This window comes from Myotis lucifugus, unplaced genomic scaffold (assembly GCF_000147115.1).
Source record: "Myotis lucifugus unplaced genomic scaffold, Myoluc2.0 scaffold_238, whole genome shotgun sequence".
In the NCBI taxonomy this organism is placed as follows: domain Eukaryota; kingdom Metazoa; phylum Chordata; class Mammalia; order Chiroptera; family Vespertilionidae; genus Myotis; species Myotis lucifugus.
Genome location: NW_005871286.1, coordinates 275034 through 291009, shown reverse-complemented (window position 1 = coordinate 291009; position 15976 = coordinate 275034). Strand labels below are relative to the sequence as shown.

The 15976-nt window shown below is 37.4% G+C and overlaps 1 protein-coding gene across 1 annotated transcript in view; it reads left to right on the top strand.

The window, feature by feature from the left end:
• Nucleotides 1–595: 595 nt before the first annotated feature.
• Nucleotides 596–15976, top strand: part of RIF1 (replication timing regulatory factor 1) — a 48640-nt gene continuing 33259 nt past the window's right edge. Inside the window, 9 exon segments of the mRNA XM_014464106.2 lie at nt 596–766; nt 5092–5230; nt 8340–8491; nt 10165–10282; nt 10928–11101; nt 11763–11873; nt 12570–12632; nt 13988–14088; nt 15803–15889. Coding sequence (XP_014319592.1) covers nt 596–766; nt 5092–5230; nt 8340–8491; nt 10165–10282; nt 10928–11101; nt 11763–11873; nt 12570–12632; nt 13988–14088; nt 15803–15889 — 1116 coding nt within the window.

Here is a 15976-nt window from a genome sequence, read left to right as displayed (position 1 = left end):
GGTGCTCTGGGCTGGGGAGCCCAGCTTGGGATTTTGACCTTGGACTTCTCAGTGGGAACCCCTCCAGCTGAGATATGTCTCTAGAACTTTAACTGCTGTCTGTGGGAGCCCAGCCAGCCCTTTTGTGCCTCTGCACTTCCTACCAGTCTTTATGCAGTCTCTACTTTCCATCATTGGTTATCAGGGTTCTCTCCAGCTAGTCTTCAGTTGATTATTCAGGGTGGTTTTTCTGTATTTTATTTATTTACGTGGGAAACACGGGACTTGCCCCTAGAATGTGCCCCAGAGGGCTCCCTGGTGGGATGAATAGTGAACACCCACAAACATCCTGATCACAGATCTCATTGTATTCTGCTCTCCATAATAAATATTGACTGGTGTCCAGAGTTGTTTTGGTTAAAATCTGCCAGTCCCAAGGGTCATGTGATAATTTTCAGATAAGGCATTAAAGAGTCCTTTTGTAAATGGACTGTTAGCCCCATTTTATCTAACACTTTTCCTTACTTCTTAAAAGGTATTAAAGGAGAGTGGCTCATAAACTCTATTACCTTATTGATCTTGCATAACTGGGCAAGCCAAAAGCTCTCCTCCTAACATGGCTTGCCTGACACAGGATCCCATAACTGAGGATCTAGTTGATGAACTCTTCCACACCGGAGGCAGAGGATCGGGAAATATTTCCTCCAGCGGCTGGGCTTTAGGTATTACAGGCTCTACAGACTCTACTTCAGAAGGAGGGGGCAGTGGTAAATCCTCCTGTTGCTCTGTAGGCTTTTGATCTTCAATATGAAGTGGGCATAATACAGCTCGAACAAGAGCCCACACAGTTAATGATAAGGGCACTCGTTTTCCCAGGGCCTGATTTCTTTTTAAATGCCTGGCCACTTGTTCCCAGAGATTAAGATCTAGCATTCCAGCATCAGGGAACCAAGGATTATAAATCATAACAGTTTGTAATAAGCTTTTTAGTTGTTCTTCTCTAACAGGCACCACCTGCTTTTAATAACTGTTTCAGCACTGTGATATTTTGCTGCTGGTCTGTGGATAACTCTTGTCCCATTATGAAACCTTAGCTGAGAAAGAATTCCCTTGAACTTGGGAATCCCAAACGGGCTCCAATGATTTACTGCACAGTTACTTTCCTTTTCTTCCTCTTCATGGGGGTTCCACTGTGTTTTGTTGCCTTGCTGGCTCCTCACATGGGGCACCAGCTGCCAGGGCTGACTAGCAGACCCTGAGCCATGGATGAGTGGATTACTCTGACACACATTTCTGTGAAAGAGAAGGCTAAGGGGTTTGTTTGGCTTTAGGCACCAAAACAGCCTTGGTTGCCTGCCTCATTAGCCTTTTATTGTAACAACAGCTTGAACTAAAGTTAACCTTTAGATACAATCAGCAGGGTAAGTATCCTTGGGAAAACACATGCTTCTACAAGGTCAGGTTTGAAAACTAAACATAGAGATTCTAGTAAAACACCCACATGCTCGGACTTGTTTGGAAAAGTCAAGGTGTAGGGGCTGCCGCCTTTGGCAAGGATGCCCCAAAGGCCCATGACCTTTCAGAGAATCCTCACAGACTTTACAACCAAGTCCTGTGCTAACCCACATGTTTACAGTTTGGTCCTGGGAGAGTGTCAATGTAGCTTCCACTTACTCTGCCTCCACTTTGGAATCCAGCTTGCCTCTTTTCTTTTTTTCTTTCTTTTTAAAATATATTTTATTGATTTTTTGCAGAGAGGAAGGGAGAGGGATAGAGAGTTAGAAACATCGATGAGAGAGAAACATCGATCAGCTGCCTCCTGCACACCTCCTACTAGGGATGTGCCCGCAACCAAGGTACATGCCCTAGCCGGAATCGAACCTGGGACCCCCCCCAGTCCGCAGGCCGACGCTCCATGCACTGAGCCAAACCCATTAGGGCCGGCCTCTTTTTTCTTAACATGGCCCTATTTGTAGTAGAGCTTGGCCTTCTGACCAGTCATGTCTGAATTCTTTGAGCATTTATGAGCTCCTCAACTTTCCTTTCTCTTTTTCTCATGGTAATCCCTGTACTATCCATAGTGTTTATGGTGGTAACTCAGTATATTTGTTTTGTGGCATAGTGATGGCTGTCCAACTGCTTGGTAAAGGAGCCCTAAATTTTTTGGATCTGAGATTCAGGAGCCAATTCCATACAACTCACAGGACAGTAAAGCGTTTAAGTTTTTAATTTATTTTCTAGGTTTTGCTCTGAAAGTAGTACTTAGGTTTTAAATTTTTTACTTTTTATTATAGTTTACATTCAATATTATTTTATATTAGTTTCAGGTATACATCATAGTGGTTAGACAACCATGTACTTTACAAAGTGATTCCGTCCCCTTCAATATTTCAAGTACCCCCTGGCACCATACATAGTTGTTAGCATATCATTGTGTATATTTCCTATGTTCTTTACATCCCCAGCTTTGTGTTTTTTTTTTTTTTATTAATTAAGTTATTACATATATATCCTTATCCTCCCATTGCCCCCCCCCCCCCACTCATGCCCTAACCCCCCCCTGTTGTCTGTGTCCATTGGTTAGGCCTAAATGCTTGCATATAAGTCCTTTGGTTGATCTCTTCCCCTTACCCCCACCCTCCCCTACCTTCCCTCTGAGGTTTGATGGTCTGATCTATGCTTCTCTGTGTCTGGGTCTGTTTTTCTTCATCAGTTTATGTTGTTCATTATATTCCAAAAATGAGTGAGATCATGTGATATTTATCTTTCTCTGACTGGCTTATTTCACTTAGCATAATGCTCTCTAGTTCCATCCATGCTGTTGCAAATGGTAAAAGCTCCTTTTTTACCGCAGCGTAGTATTCCATTGTGTAGATGTACCACAGTTTTTTAATCCACTCATCTATCGTTGCGCACTTAGGCTGTTTCCAAGCTTTGTGCATTTTTAAATTGGGTGGTTTGTTTTTGTTGTTGAGTTGTAGTTCTTTATTATGGATATTAATTCATTGTCAGACCTGATTTGCAAATATTGTTTCCCATTCTGTGGGTAATCTGCTTTCTTTTTTTCTCACCGGAGGATATTTTTCTATTGATATTTTAGAGAGTGGATGAGAGGGAAAGACAGAGAAAAACATCGATGTGAGAGAAACACATCGATTGGTTGCCTCCTGCATGTGCCCCAACCAGGGCCTTGCCTGGGAGGAGCCTGTGTAACCAAGGTATGTGCCCTTGACCGGAATTGAGCCTTGGGACCCTTTGGTCCACAGGCCGACACTATCCACTGAGCCAAACCAGCTAGGGCTTTGCTTTCTTGATAGCATTCTTTGATGCATAAGCTTAAATTTGATGAAGTGCATATACATTAGGTAAATAGACAACTTTTTTTGTGTGTGTGTGTGCTTTTGGTGTCATCCATGAAGTTGTTGCCAAATCCAGTGCATTAGTCTTTTTCTCTGTTTTCTTGGAGCTTTATAGTTTTAATTTTAGTTTATAAATTCCGATCTTTGATCCAGTTTGAATTTATTTTTGTATATAAGGCAAGGGTCCAGCTTTAATTTTGCACGTGGATATTTCATTTTTCCCAGCACCATTTGTTGGACTGTCCTTTTGAAAAGTCTCTAGGCACATTTATAAAACAACAATTGACAGTATATGAAAGGACTTATTTGGGGGTTTCTATTTTATTCTATGTTTATTCTTATGTCACTACCATAAGTTTTAATTACTATAATATTGTAATAAGTTTAGAAGTCTTGGAAGTGTGAGTCCTCCAGCTTTATTTTTCAGAATTGGCTATTTGAGGCTCTTTGCAATTCCATATTGAATTTGAAGATTGGTTTTTTTTTTCTGTGAAAAGGGCTGTTGGAATTTTGATAGAGATTGAGTTGAATCTGTAGATTGCTTTGGGTAGTATTGATATTTTAATGATAGCAAATCTTTCTACCTATGAAGTGGGATGGTTTTCTACTTATTTAAGTCTCTAAATTTCTGCAGTGTTTTGTAGCTTTTAGTGTATAACTCTGGCTGTCTTGATTAGATTTATTCCTAATGAGTATTTAATCTTTTAAGTGCTATTGTAAATGGAATTGCTTTCCTAGCTTCCGCTTCAGATTATTGCTGACATGTAGAAATAGAACTGATTTTCAGGTGTTGATCTTGTACTCAGACTTTTTGAATTAATTTTATTAGTTCTAGGAGCTTTTTTGTGAATTGCTTGTGATTTTCTAAGCCAGTTTTTTTTCTGTTAATATATTCTGTTTAGGTTATATATGGTTTATAGCCACTTATGAATTAACTAGAGGCTCAGTGCACGAATTGGTGCACACTGAAAGGAAATTAATTAGAAGGTGGCCAGCAGGGCGGGACTGGGCTAGATGGGCCAGACACGCCCTGGAGCCAACCTCCCTCAGTCACTCCCTAGCCGGCCGCACCTGGGGTGACCAGGGCTCGAAGGGCATCTGCCAGGTGTGGTCCCTTGGCCTGGCCTGTGGGGGTCGGGGCGAAACTGGCAGTCTGACATTCCCCGAGGGCTCCCAGAATGTGAGAGGGCACTCTACAAAGTTGCTGTCGCTCGGCAGCTCCTACGTTGAGCATCTGTCCCCTGGTGGTCAGTGTGTGTCATAGCTAACGGTCAGATGGTTGCTTAGGCCTTTATATATATAGATATTTTACCTTTTTATGTATTTTTTTAGGGTGCATATTTATTTTTCCCTTAACCATTTTTCATACCTGTTTTATTTACTGTATTTGGAAAGGTGTTTTTATTAGTTTCAGGGTTTAGCATTTCTTATTTTTTCTTTAATATTGATTCTATTTTTTTCTCATGTACTCACTTTTTGGTATTATGTTAGTAAAATTTGTTTTTTATCTGACCTTCCTAATTTTCTCTAATGTTTTAGAAATACTTTGTGTTATGTATTATCTGCTTCTTGAAGTTTTATATTTTGTGATCATGAAATTTGAATGTGCATACAGAATTTGGTACTTTAAAAAATGTTAATTCCTAAGACTTTTATGTAACTGAAACAGAATGAATTAGACTAGTGAATCATACTAGTGCCTTATGTATTGTTTCAGCAAGTAAATAACTTTTTAATGATTTCTCCTTTTTAGACCTTACATCGAAGTGGGAGTTTCATTAATTCTCTATTACAGCTGGAGGAACTGGGATTTCGTAGTGGAGCACCCATAATTAAAAAAATAGCTTTTATTGCTTGGAAGAGTTTAATAGATAATTTTGCATTAAATCCAGGTAAGTAATATTTTAAAATTTTGAATATTTATGTTCAAAAAGTATCAAATACCATTTGTGGCACTCTTAGTACATGCCAACACTTAGTTGAGCACTTTACCACGTATCTCATTGGTTATAATAGAACTGAGGTACTAAGTATTTTTACTATTTTGGAGAGATTACGTAATTTATCAAAGGTCACAATAGATAATAGGAAACAATTGTGATTGTTATGGAATAAACATATCACTGACTGAACTTTTTAAAAATATATATATTTTTTTATTGATTTCAGAGAGGAAGGAAGAGGGAGAGAGAGAAACATCAGTGATGAGAGAGAATCATTAACTGGCTGCCTCCTGCACGCCCCCCACTGGGGATCGAGCCTGTAACCTGGGCATGTGCCCTGACTGGAATTGAACCCGGGACCCTCCAGTCCACAGGCCAACACTCTGTCCACTGAGCCAAACCAGAATGGGTGACTGATGAACTTTTTTTTATCTTTTAGGACATTTAGAACTATACCTAATAGTAGATTAATATTAATATACTAGAGGCCCGGTGCACAAAAATTCATGCACTCGGGGTGGGAGGAGGGGATCCTTCAGCTTGGTCTGCGCCCTCTCGTAGTCTGGGAGCCCTCGGGGGATGTCTGACTGATGGATTAGGCCCACTCCCCACGGACATCCTTGGGAGCGCACTGACCACCAGGGAGCAGCTCCAGCCCTGTCCCCCATTGCCCCCCATTGCTCCTCTGCGGGAGGCAACTGGGGTGTGGGGACATTGGGGGACAACGCCGGCCTACGAGCAGCTGGCTCCGCCCCCCTGATCGCCCCTCCGCTGCTGCTGGTCGCCACTGCCCCCTGATTGCCATCCCCTCCCTCTGCCTGCTGTCACCCACTTTGGCTGGCCTGGCGCTGCCCGCTTGCCGGCCCTGCCCCCCACCCACTGGTTGTTCCACTGTTTGGTTGATTTGCATATTAGGCTTTTATTATATAGGACAGGGGTCCTCAAACTATGGCCCGCGGGCCACATGCAAATACAAATATTGTATTTGTTCCCGTTTTGTTTTTTTACTTCAAAATAAGATATGTGCAGTGTGCATAGGAATTTGTTCATAGTTTGGCCCCCTGTTTAAAAAGTTTGAGGACCCCTGATATAGGACGTGTTTCCTTTTGATTTAAAAAGTTTGAGGACCCCTGATATAGGACGTGTTTCCTTTTGATTTACCTTAACCTTAACATCCTATTATCCTAGTGAAGGTGTTTGATATAGATAGATCGATCTAGATATATAGATATAGATTTAGATATATCTAGATATAGATATAGAGAAAGAATGTTTAGCACAAAGGTGGGTCTGTATTAGTACCTACTTAACTGGGTAATTAATCTTGAGTATAATAGATACTGTATATTTCCAGATCTACTAAGTAATGTGGATTTCATCCTATATATATTTTTTCTACCAAAGACCATTAATTCTTTCCTCTTAATGTGTTTTATAAAGTGATTATTTGCATTAACTATCATTACTTTTATTGAAAATGTTGGTAAAAGTGCATTGCCAGGCACCAGTTTTAATTAGAAATGTCACTTTCTTTTTTTGTTGCTTATGAACTATTAGCATGAGATAATATTCACGACTAAATCTGTTGGAATTATAAATGGTTGAATGTTACAACATAAAATAGGAGGGGTGTAAAGAAGATGAAGTAAGTCTAGAGCTAGAGAGTCTCTGACTTGTATTATGGATCTAGGAAGTTATTAACAAATCAGGTGCTTGACTTTCTTTTCTGTCATCTTCAGTATGCCTTAGTTGCAGACTATAGGAAAGAGGGAAGGCAGAGAGCATAAATGAACTTCTCAGCTAAGCTGGCTATCCGTATTGAGCATTCTAGAAATCCACATTCATCACCACTTAAGTATCATTAGGTAGAATGGCTAAACAGGAGACTAGATAAAGAAGTCAAAATTGGGCAGCCATCACTGTTATGAATGAAAGCAGGTCTTATAACTAAAAGAAAATGGATTATTGTATGGCAGTTGGCAATCTCTGCTACAGGGTATTTTTTTTGGAGCTCATAAGTAGAGGATTTGTTCTCATAGTAGTCTGACTTCTTACTTCAAAGTCTTTTTAAAGTCTTTTTGATAAGTTACTTTAGCACAGACTGTCTTTTTATGTATTCCCAGTCAACACTCACACACTATAGACTTCTGATATAAATATTTTGCTTAAAGAATTAGATTTCATTTTTATGCTGAATTTTAATATGTAATTATTATTAATGTAGATGTAGGTTTCCAAAATCTAATGGCAACAACGGTTATAATGCTTGATAAGATAAATTACTAGCAAAATTTAAAAATAACCATTTTTGATAGAATGTAAAAAATGCCTCTATTTTTTAAAATAACTTTTTATTGGTTTTAGAGGGAGAGGAGAGAGAGATAGAAACATCAGTGATGGGAGATAGTCATTAGTTGTCTGCCTCCTGCACACCCCCTACTGGGGATTGAGCCCCAAACCCTGGCATGTGCCCTGACCGAGAATTGAACTGTGATCTGGTTCATGGGTCGATGTTCAACCACTGAGCCACACCAGCCAGGCAGTAAGCCTCTATTTTTTACCTGTAAAGTGGAGATGACAAGAATACAAAGCAGCTTGGACAGTTTCTCAATGTTTTGGAATATCGGGCTAGACAGTTCGTTGTGGAGGACTGCTCTGTATTGTAGGAAGTTTAGCAGCATTTCTGAATGCACCTCACTAGATGCCAGTAGTGTTCTCCATACCATTGCTTCTCAAGTTGTAACAACCAAAAATATTTTAGACATTGACAAATGTCGCTTTATTGCAAAATCACCCATGGCCCTCAGTTTTTAATAAATAATACTTACTCCTTTTTTATTATTGCCTTCCTAACTATTGTGGTCTAGGTGTACTGGAGTTTGTCAGGGAAAAATTTTGGGTGAAACAGGAACACCTGTTGATTAAAAATTTTTTTATAGAATTTATTCTCTTGATTAAAAAAAAAAAAGGACTATTGCATATTCATTCTTTAAATGTAATCTTTTACTCTTTACTCTTAAATGTTTTTACCTGGGTGCTTATTTCATTTTCTTTTAAGAAATACTATGTAGTGCGAAAAGACTAAAGTTGTTAATGCAGCCTTTGAGTTCCATCCATGTGAGAACAGAAGCTCTAGCTCTAACAAAACTAGAAGTCTGGTGGTATTTACTAATGAGACTTGGACCTCATCTTCCTGCTAATTTTGAACAGGTAATGTTATAAATGTTGATTATAATATTTTGTGTTTTCTTTCTTTAATCTTTCAGTGTTACTTTTGCTGTGTTAGCCGACCACAATATATAGAAGATCTTTTTTCTTGACAGACTTGTTCATTTTCCTTAAAGGATAAGCCCTTTTAATTAGCAAACACTCAAATACCTATTTTTTAGAGACATGAAGATTTTTAAAAAGGAATTTCAGAGGACTTAGAATATAAATGAGAGTAGATTCAATATTACTAAAATAGAAATCAAATGTTATACTGGGTAGATAACAAAATGGGATTCTTATTTTTGTTTCTCTTTTCAAGGCTACATAATGATAACCAATCATTTAAATCCCATCATTGGTTTACAGCAGTGATGGTGAACCTATGACACGTGTGTCAGAGGTGACACACGAACTCATTTTTTTGGTTGATTTTTCTTTGTTAAATGGCATTTAAATATATGAAATAAATATCAAAAATATAAGTCTTTGTTTTACTATGGTTGCAAATATCAAAAAATTTCTATATGTGACTCGGTACCAGAGTTAAGTTAGGGTTTTTCAGAATGCTGACACGCCGAGCTCAAAAGGTTCGCCATCACTGGTTTACAGTATTGTTGAAATGATTTTACAAATTTCTTTAGCTATTGATATCCTCTGGGCATTTAAACCCAGGCTTAATCTTATCTATACCTCTTTGTTTTTGCAGTTAATCCCATCCTTGGTTTCTGAATTTTTTTATTGATTTGAGAGAGAGAGAGAGAGAGATGGATAAACATTGATTTGTTGTTCCACTTATTTTATGCATTCATTGGTTGATTCGTATATGTGCCCTGACTGGGGATAGGACCCACAACCTTTATTGTATGGGGACGATGCTCTAACCAACTGAGCTGGCCTGAAATTTTTTTTTAGTTAAGTTTAAAACAGGACAGGTGGCGATAGCTTTTATCTTTTTTATTGCTTATCTTGGATTTTCAGTATATTTTAATTTTGGATCTGTAAGTCCTTGTCTTCTAGTCTGTGTAAATATCTGATAAGCAGTGAGTATATTCTTAGAAAGGGAGACTTTAAATATACTTGAACTTTTAAAAATTTAATATAAAGGCTTTTAAACTTGGTGGAAGATGAAATAATTAAAATTGGACATTGATAGTATTATATAATTGGGACTGTAATTTTTTGAAATTCTGCCATTGTAAGGTCCTATTAGGCTAACCTTACCCAGTTGCCCAACACATTTATTGGCATAATTTATTCTCATTGGTTAGATTTGACTGGTGGGGAATGATCTTAGAAATGAGTTTGAAGTTGTCTTAGTTCATATATTTTTAGCATGTTTTAAAAAAGCTTAAAATGAGTCTGTCTGCCAATAGCATTAAAGCTCAGGTAGATGTTATTTGCAAAAATTATTTGTGTATAATTTGGAATTTAGAACTGAAATTTATAGATAGTATGCATCTAGGGGTAAATAGTTTGTTAAAAGTTTCCACTTGTCCAAATTTCAGTTTTTTCCCTGTGTATTGAAATAGCTCATAAAATTCAACATATTAAGAGAATTTATACTGCTTCTTAAAGAAAATCAACTGTATTATGCAAGGCTTTTTTAAAAAAGAAAAGAAAATTATTGTTTACAAATATCATTTTCCTTTTTATTATTATTATTACCCTAATAGGTTTGTGTGCCTCTAATTCAAAGCACAATAAGCATTGATGCTAATGCTTCACCTCAGGGCAGTTCATCTCGACTAGCTACTTCTCCAGGCTTAAGTCCTATGACCCCTCAACACAAAGGTAAGAGATAGTCATACTTGTTTTTTATCTTTTTTTAAAAGAATGCTTTGGCTGATGGCTTTGTTCAATGTTAATCACATGAAATGAAGGACTTCATAATTTTGGCCCCCCATCACAAAGTCCATAATATATTCTCAATTGTTAATGTTTACAGCAATAATTGCATTGCATTGTTGTAGTTGGAAAAGATCAACTTTTTCCCAGTACATTATGTGAGGTACATTACAGATAATTGCATTGGTTTCAGAGCCAGTATTTTAAGGGATATTATTAAAAACAACACCTGAAGAGATGTAAGAAATGTGGCTTAGAGTGTACACCATGAAAGAAAGTTATTTGCTATTATTATTTTCTGTTAGCTGTTCTGAGCCAAAATTTTATACTTAAGTTTAAGGAATGCCTGCATAGTAATAATTCAGGCATGGATTAATGCCTGAGAATTATATTCATTTAAATGGTGTGTAACAAATAATCTTGTTCTTAATATTTAATTGAAATTCTGTGGGTTTTAAACAGAAACTTTCAACTCTTACTTGAGAAACACTATTTACATTTGAAGGTACATTTCATTGGAAGGTAGTAACCAATATATTCATTTGGGTAGATAATTTAAACTTACATAACTTTTTTTTTTTTGCTTTAAAGGTGCTTCCCCATATGGAGCCTCGGTAACCACCCGGATGAACTTGAGTTCGAATTTTGGTGTAATGGCCACAATCCCCTCTATTCAACTTTTAGGACTTGAAATGTTACTTCATTTTCTGTTGGGTCCAGAAGTTTTAAGTTTTGCTAAGCAAAACAAACTTGTACTGAGCTTAGGTATTTGCTTTAAAAATAATTTCAGTTTATTAAAACACTATATAACACAGTTAATTGGAGGTGATTTGATTAGTACTGGAATGATTTTAGAAATGAGTTTGAAGTTTCTTGTTCATATTTTTTTAGCATGTGACTTTTAAAAAGCTTGAAATAAGTCTGTCTACCAGTAGCATTAAAATTCAGGTAGATGTGTCCTAGCCGGTTTGGGTCAGTGGATAGAGAATCGGCCTGTGGACTGAAGGGTCCCGGGTTTGATTCCGGTCAAGGGTACCTTGGTTACAGGCTTCTCCCTGGCCTGACCCCCGGTCAAGGCTTGTGGAGGAGGCAAGAAATCTATGTATTTCTTTCACATCGATGTTTCTCTCTGTCTTTCCCTCTCTCTTATACTCTCGCTAAAAAAATCAATGGAAAAATATCCTTGGGTGAGGATTAACAAAAAGAAAAAAAAATTCAGGTAGATGTTATTTGTAAATATTATTTGTGTATAATTTGGAATTTAGAATTGAAATTAATTAGGGTAAATACAGTTTAATAAAAATATTTTGTAATTATGAAATAAGTAAAAGCTTTTTTAATAGAAAACATGTCAGACCACCTAAAATTTTATATTAAGTTTATTTCATAAAGTGGTTTTACAGAGTTGTCTCTTTTTTTGTTCTAGAGCCTCTCGAATACCCGTTAATCAGCAACTCTTCTTTTTTTTCCAAATATGCAAATACACTTATCACTGCTGTTCATGATAGCTTTGTTGCAGTTGGAAAAGATGCTTCTGGTAACTATTTAAGAGAAGTTTTTAAAATTATTTGTTCAAAAAGCAAATAAAATAGCAAATAGTTACATAGTGTCACCTATTTATCTAGATTGTGTTGTAAGATATAGTTCATTTAATCTGCACAGCAATCTTCTGTGTTAGTCAGTTTTGCAGATGAGAAAATTCCATTGTTCTGTAAGTAAATAACCTGTGCAAAGTCACCTAGTAAATGGTAGAGCCATGAATCAAGCCCAGACTCTATTGCACCACCATCTACACCTAAACTCCTTTATTCAATAGCCTATCAAATGAAGAGAATAAATTTCATAAATAAAATAGTGTGCTATTTAATTGGCTTGGGAAATTTTTTTGTTGTGGTTTTTAGGTATTCTGATCTTTATTTTTTGTTGTCTCAAAAGTTTAAGATATTGAATACAGAAAATACAGGTGAAGGAGGAAAAAAAAGAATTAACTATAGTTATATGACCCAGTGTTAATATGGTACAGTCCTTAGAAAAACAAACCAACCACATTTATTGCTTTAACAAAAATAAGGTGATGGTATTTTATAAACTGATTAATTATAAAGTTGAGTATTACAAGGAAAATTATATTCTAAATTAAGTATTGCTCAATTTCTTTAGTATAAGGATGAGAGGAGTGCCATTATAGTCACATCTACTTTGTTCTAAAGTACTTTACGTTTTATTTTGACAGATGCAGTTGTCAGTGCTATTTGGAAAGAGCTAATTAACTTGGTAAAGTTAGTTATTGAATCAGGTAAGCACCATAATACTGATCAAATGATTTTTATAGCACTCAGTGAATTATTTGGCTTTTATATAAAATTTATTTTAAAATAATTTTTTGAACGATAGCTTCCAGACTTTAGTTTTTAACAAAGCACTTAAAAATATATATATATATATTTTAAAAAAATATATATATATATATATGATTTTCAATGATTTTAGAGAGAGAGAAAGATGGATGAAAGAGAAAAATTGATTGGTTGCTTCCTGCACAGCTGCCACCTGGGCATGTGTTCTGACAGGGAACCAAACCGGTGACCTAGGTGCATAGGACAATGCTCAACCAACTGAACTACACTGGTCAGGGCACAAAGCATTTTTTGGATTTAGTGAAAAATTAATTTTCATAGCTCTCTTAAATGTATATTTTTATCCCTGAAAACCTATACACACACACACACACACTAGGGGCCCAGTGCACAAAATTCGTGCGGGGGGGGGGGGGGGGTCCCTCAGCCCAGCCTGCCCTCTCTCACATACTGGGAGCCCTCAGGGGATGTCCTACTGACGGCTTAAACCCACTCCCTGCTCCCCTTGGAGGTGGGTCTGCCCCTGCCCCTCTGATCTCCGGGTCCGCCCCTGCCCCCTTCGAATAGCGGCTTTAGGCCTGGGCAGGGGTTTTAGGCCTGGCCGAGGCTTTAGGCCTGGGCAGGGGCCCCCTTGGCTCTGATTGCAGGCTCGGCCCTGCCCAGGAGCCCCCTGGCTCAGGCCCTTCCTAGGCTGCTCAGGGCCCATTTGGGGTCCACCTCAGAGTGACCTGGGTGCCCGATGATGTTCCTGGGACCCAGGCCGCTGGGTGACTACCTATGCAAATTAAATAACATCTTAGTTGGGTTAATTTGCATACCCGCTCCTGATTGGCTGGTGGGTGTGGCTTGTGGGTGTGGTGGAGTAACAGTGATGGTTAATTTGCATGTTTTTCTTTTATTAGTGTAAATGTAAAAGCTTAAGCGACCCAACAACTGGTCACTATGATGTGCACTGACCACCAGGGGACAGACGCTCAGCGCAGGAGCTGCCCCGTGGTGGTCACTGTGCTCCCACAGCGGAAGCACTGCTCTGCTGACTGACAGGCGCCAGATGCAGGGCCCATGTCTGGCAAGTGCTGCTGCGGTGGCGTGAGCCTCTCCCGATCGACTAACTGGGTGCGAGCATGTGGCAGGCACAGCAGGGCCGGGATGAATGGGAATAGCAGGCGGCGTGCCGGTTTCAGCCCAGTTCCTACAGGCCAAGCCAAGGGACCCCACTGGTGCATGAATCCGTGCACCAGGCCTCTAGTACTTGTATGTTTAGAAGTACATTCATGCTTTTACTTGTTCATAGGTAACAAAAAAGAGAGACCAGGTTCTGAGGTTTTGACCCTCTTATTAAAATCTTTGCAAACCATAGTGAAATCGGAAGTATTTCCTGTATCAAAAACACTGGTAAGTACAATACCTATATGCTGGTATTTAAAAACGACTCTTTGAAATTGAATTTTATATTGCAGATCAGGATTTGGGAAAACATATCAAGTATTAATTATGAGTTTGGCCATGTAATAAATGCTATTCCCATTGACTTATAGTCATTTGAAAACAAATAGTAATGGCTATAATGTCAACTATAAAAATCTTTCATGATGAGAAGAAGGATAAGCCACAGAGAAAATTAGGTAAAGGACATGAAACTTGAAGAAACTTGGATGAACACTAATTTTATGACAAGATTGCTAAGCTCCACTAATTGTTACTTTGTGCACTTAAGAAAATGTAGTAATCTTATGGATCTTTTGCATTTTAAATGAGTCTTTTTTTTTGTTTTTAAGTCCTCACCCAAGCATATGTTTTTCATTGATTTGAGGGAGAGGGAGAGAGAGACACACACACACACACACACACAGAGAGAGAAAATATCAGTTGGTTGCCTCCCACATAGGCCTGGGAGATTGAAACTGAAACCCTGGTATGAGCCCTTACTGGGATTCGAACCCGCCACCTTTTAATGTATGGGATGATGCTCTAACCAACTGAGCCACACTGGCCAGGGCATTAAATGAAATCTCTTTAACAAACATAATGACATTGATATTAAACATCTCTTTTATCATATATAGGAGAGTAGAAAAAAAGCTAATTAGATAAACTTTTTATAGTAGTAAATCTCCCCAAATAAGCTGCAGATGGAACAAACAATACCCTTGCATAAAATCTGAGTCTGCTTCCTGTATGTGTTGTGACAATATCTAGTATGGCAGTCGAGCATAGTGGTTAATAGCAAGGGCTCTGGATCTGGCTAGGTTAAATCTCAGCCTATTGATTAGCTGAATGAAGTAGGGCAATTTATTTTTCTTGTCTCTGTTAATAAAGAATGCAGTATTCTCACAGAATGGGTTGATATATACAGAATACTCCAGGAACAAAGTAAATGAGTTAACAAATGCTATTTATTATCATTAGTATCTGCTTCAAATGAGTATATGTGAAGCATATTTTCACTAATAACAGTTATGTCACTTTTGTTATATAGTTCAGGTTAATATCAGTATAGTGATATTTTGGGTCAACAGCTTGCTAGACTGTCACATTTGAGAGGCATGTCTTAGATTCAGCTTTTAGTTAGCAATTCTTAGAAATACTTGCTTCTGGTACTAGTGAGTACATAATTCATTGAAGAATTTCTTTTTGTAATAAAAAGCTAGAAATAGCCTCAAGAGCCATTAATAGAAAAAATGTTTGCATAAATTATGTATGTTCATATAGCAGTTAGACGTGTCTACATATATTGATGTGAAAACTCCACAACACAGATGAAGGTCATAGTATCTTTAGTATAATATCACTTGTATAATGGTATAAAAGTATGACAGCCACATCTAGAAGATGTTTCTTGGTATACTTACATATATGGAAATTTAGATGTTCTAGAAAAATAAACTCTAAACTCACATTAGTTATTCCTGGAAATAAAGAAGGACTTTGTCATTTTAGTTTTTATATTTCTGTATTTGAACTTTTTAAACTAGTGCAACATTATAATGACAATATATTTAATGAGAGTATAACAAATTGTTCAATTAAAAATAGAGAATACTATGTAGATTTTTACTATATAAAGTACTATATGGACCACTTATAATAAAATCTTTGTCTTTCTTAGGTCCTCATGGAAATTACAATTAAAGGACTTCCTCAGAAAGTATTAGGTTCACCAGCATATCAGGTTGCTAATATGGATATTCTTAATGCAAGTATCTTAAATGTTATTATATGATTAAAATGAGCCAAAAAGAAAAGTTCTATGATTTCCCTTTCTTCAAATAGCGAGGCTTAA